The 4,164-nt window shown below is 64.7% G+C and overlaps 1 protein-coding gene across 1 annotated transcript in view; it reads right to left on the reverse strand.

The window, feature by feature from the left end:
* Positions 1–3,050: 3,050 nt before the first annotated feature.
* EXOC3L4 (exocyst complex component 3-like 4) overlaps positions 3,051–4,164 on the reverse strand; it is a 14,266-nt gene continuing 13,152 nt past the window's right edge. The window contains exon 13 of the mRNA XM_015562795.1: positions 3,051–3,532. Within this exon, the coding sequence (XP_015418281.1) occupies positions 3,352–3,532 (181 nt within the window). The 3' untranslated portion in view covers positions 3,051–3,351. The remainder of the gene's footprint in view (positions 3,533–4,164) is intronic.

A 4,164-nucleotide genomic window follows, 5' to 3' on the forward strand; every position in this document is an offset into this window, starting at 1 on the left:
CCCCCAGGGGGCCCCGCGGGTCTGTGGGGCTCCTAAGGGGACTTTGTGGTGGCCAAGGCAGGAACCGAGATTGGGGAAGCAGGTTGCTCTGGGAACCAAGCAGCCTCCTCTGCCCTCCTGTGCCGCAGTCTTTCCCAGCAAGGGTTCAGGAACCTGGAGAAGGGCCGCGCATAAATGGATACACTAGACAAGAAATATAAATTCAGAAGGCATGGGGAACCAGGCGGAAACCCTTCTCTAGTGGAGTTGGCTCGCCTATTCTCCGGACCCACAGCTTTTTATTTACACACTAGAGGCCCGATGCACGAAATTTGTGCAAGAGTCGGCCTTCCCTCAGCTGCCAGCGCCCTCCCGGCATCTCTCTGGCACCTGGGATGGCTTCCCTCCAGCTGCCTGCAGGTACCGGAGACCCCAAGGCTTTTCTCACAGCCCCTGCTTCATTCCCAAGGTTGAAGCCCAGTCTAATTAGCATATTAACTCTTATTATTATAGGTTTTGTCCTTTAGCAAAGCAAACATACATATCAAAGGTAAGGTTGGTAAACAGTAAAAGATTATCAGGTTAGGGGGTTGCCCTGCGACATTCAGCCAACATTGTCCCCTTGCTAAAAGCCCCGAGGTCCATGAGCCTTCTGAAGGACTTCTTGCATAATTATGACCTGCTGGTCATAGCCTCCAGCACTCCTGGGCAGTGGTGAGGGGCCCTTCAAGGGGGGCTGTCCCCTGTATAGGTGAGGTGCAGGGCCAGGCAGGGAGGGGCCTGCAGCCGTGGGGCAGGGTTCAGGCCTAGCTCTGCACTTTCCAGCCACGAGACTGTAGGCCAGGTCCTTCGCCTCTCTGGGCCTCAGTTTTTCCAGCTGTGAAATGGGGCGCTGTCTGCGACTCCCAGGCTGGGGAGGGTGATGTAAATGCCAGCCATAACACCAGGCCCCTATGACTGCACGTTCCCCGGGGCATGGCCAGGCCAGGGTCTGGAAGAAAAGCTGGGAAGACCCTGGTGTGGGGCTGGGGGGAAACTCTGAGTGGCAGCAAAGCCCGAGGTGAGTGGGGCGGTGTGTGGGGAGGCCCCAGGAGGACTGAGCAGCCTCCTCACAGCGCAGGGAGCACTGAGGTGGAGACTACACTGTCTCCCTGAGCTTCCAGGTTCGGAGACAGGAAGTGAGAGTTTCCTGGCAGGAACTCCATGCCCGGGCAGGCCTGGTGCGTGTTCCTGTCAGCCCAGCCGCGTCTGGGGCCTGGAGTCAGCTTCCCAAGGCCGAGTGGGGATGAGCCGCTCCTAACGGTGTAGTCGGGGAGGCTGGGAGCCACAGGTTGGCTGAGGTGGGGACACCCTGAGTGCTTCAGGCCCAGGGCTCTGGTCATCGGTCATTCTGCCCCAGGGTGGGTGGGGGCTGTGCCCGGGACCCTGCCACCCTCCCTGTCACCATGAGGCCCTGCAGAGAGGAGAGCCCAGAGAACTTGGCTCCTGTGGTCCAAGCGTGGGCTAGGGCCTGGCTCCAGAGCCGCTTCCGGCCGTGCTGGCCAAGCCGTCTGGCCAGTAAGGAAGTGTGTGTGTGCATGTGTCCCTGGAATGTTCTGGCCCCGGTCCACACCCGAGGATGGAGGGACCGTGCCCGTGTCTGCAGTTCCCCTGAGGCAGGACAGCCTGGGAGCCCCAGGTGCCCCTCCAGCTGGAGTCGCAGCTGCGTCCCCTCCAACAGGTCCCTGGTCCTGCCTCTACCTGGCACCCTCCTCCTGGCGGCGCCCTCGCCTCCCTCCGCTGGTCTTCCCCCAGTGCCCACGTTCCCGGGCTCCTCCATGGACAGGGCTTCCTGTACACCCCTGAGCTGAGGGGCCTGGAGTTGGGGCCTGGAGTTGGGGCCTGCTCCGTGACGTCTGGAGCCCAGGCTCCAGGCCCCTCTGGAGGGCCTGAGGAGGTGCAGAGGGCAGCCTGCAGCCCAAGCGCAGTCCTGGGGTGAGCCCAGCCTGGGCTCGCACCCTCTGTGGCCCCCTCCCCGTGGCTGAGCATCCTAGCCACCTGGTGCGAGGCAGGGCCAGCTCACGCTCTGCTGGCCGCCCCCCCATCACCCCGCAGGACTGCTGGTCAGTGGCAGTTCTCAAACATTCCCTGCCACACCCCCAACCTGGAACCTGAGAAATTCCCACCCCTGGGGCCCACCAGGACTCAGCCCTGGCTGTGCTGCAGCCCCGGGGAGGGGGCAGGACAGCCCTGCCTGGGCTCTGCTCAGTGCCAGTCGGCAGTGCAGGGAGGTGGGCCCGGAAGGTCTGGAGACGCACGGCCCCTGCCCCTGCGTGCCGGCCCTGCAGCCTTTCAGGACCCTCGCCCTGTGCTTGGGAGACAGCTTCCTCGGGCTCCAAGGGGCCTGGCTCCACAGGGATAAACTGAGGCCGGCCGGGAAGTCTGGCCCCCTGCAGCCACCTGCTCCCTTGCGCTGCCATGGTCAGGGCCAGGCTGAGACAGCAGGGCCTTCTGTGCAGGGGGGTCAGGGCCAGGCCGAGAGACAGTGGGGTCTTCTGTGCAGGGGGGCGGGGGGGGAGGCCCTGCCTGTTTCCGTGACTCCGGTCAACTCCCTCGCCTCACGCCCAGGTTCCCGTCAAGCTGAGGCTGCCAATGCAAATGAGGTTCCCAGCAGCCTCGCCCCGAAGGCTGGAGCCAGGTGCCCAATGGAGGGATCTCCTTTCAGCCCCCCCCCCCGAGCCCAGGCTATGGGGTCAGCCCCCACACCCAAGGGTTTCACTTGCCTGGCAGGAGCCCCTCAGCCTGAAGTCCCTCATGTCTAACCCAATCCCTGATGCCACACAACAAACCTTGGGTTCCTTGTCTCCCAGGCCCCCCGCTGAGCGGGGCTCCCAGCACCTGAGGCAGCGAACCCCGAATTCCAGGGCGGGAGCCTGTTTTGCTCGGCAGCCACAAGTGTGGGCCTCCCCAGCTCTGGGCCTGCCTCCGTCTCCGCATCCACTAAATGGGGCCACAGAACCTTCCCTGGCACATGGGGCCCCAGGCCTCCTGCTCCCAGCCGTCTTGGCCTACCTTTCCGAGGGGAGCACCGCTGCAATTCACGTTTATTTTTTAAAACTCTGTCTCACGCTCAGACCGGGTGGTGCCGACACCATGACGGGAGCCCCTGCCCCACACTCCCCAGCAGATGCCCGAAATGCCTCCGCCATTGCTGTCCCTCTGGCCCAGCAGCCACGCGTGGCTGAGGATGGAAGCTTCATGGCTCTGGGCTGACATGGGGCAGGGCTGGGAGTGCCTCCCTGGACTCCTGGGGTGGGGCTCAGGCCTGGGGGACAGTGGCTGACCCTCACCTCCCGCAGCGCCCCGAGGTCAGCTCTGCTCTGCCCCCCAGCTCTAGATGCAGGTGATGAGCAAGTCCACCGAGGCGGGCACCGGGATCTCCTCAAAGAGCACGCGGCCCCCCGCGGTGTCGGCGCGGCCTGCTCTCAGCAGGTCCTGGGCGCGCTGCAGGAGGCGGTGGTTCCGCCGGCGGCCCAGGCGGCGCAGCGCCAGGATGGCCAGCACGTGCTCCTGCCTGCAGAGACACGGACCCTCACTGCAGACCCAGCCCGTCCAGGGACACCCCAGGCCCTGGGTGAGGGGAACTCCTGCTGGGGCTGGTCTGAGAGAGGCGGGCGGGCAGCACTCCTGGAGGAACTGGCTGGCTGGAGGGTCCGTCTGGTGGAGAGAAGGGGCCGCCCGCTGGGGAAAGGCCTAGGCAGAGGCTCAGGAAACGCTTGCACAGGGCGGTGGGCCAGGGGCATCATGGGCCTGGGAAGGGGGGGCCGTCCTGAGAGCACTGTGCAGGGAGCCCAGCCAGGCAGCAAGGGGAAAGGCCGGTGGAGGAGGGAGGTGGAGGAGGCCTCGTTAGTCACTCCTTCCTGGCCAGGGCACCCCACCTCCAGGAGCCTGGGAGGTCAGGGCCACTGAGGGTAGGGGAACCCCACGGGGCCAGGAGGGGAGCCCCAGAGCGCTGAGGGGGGCCACTCTGAGTCTGTCAGAGAGATAGTGCGGGCGGGCAGGAACGCTCCTGCACCTCCACCATCCCATCCCCAAGGCCACGAGCTGGGATTCCCAAGGGTTGATGACTCACCCCTCCGCCCTTCCCCCCAAACAAAGCCTCTTTCCTCCTGGCAGGGCTTCCAGAGAGGGCTTTGTTCCCCAAAA

Source organism: Myotis davidii, unplaced genomic scaffold, assembly GCF_000327345.1.
Source record: "Myotis davidii unplaced genomic scaffold, ASM32734v1 scaffold2798, whole genome shotgun sequence".
NCBI lineage: Eukaryota > Metazoa > Chordata > Mammalia > Chiroptera > Vespertilionidae > Myotis > Myotis davidii.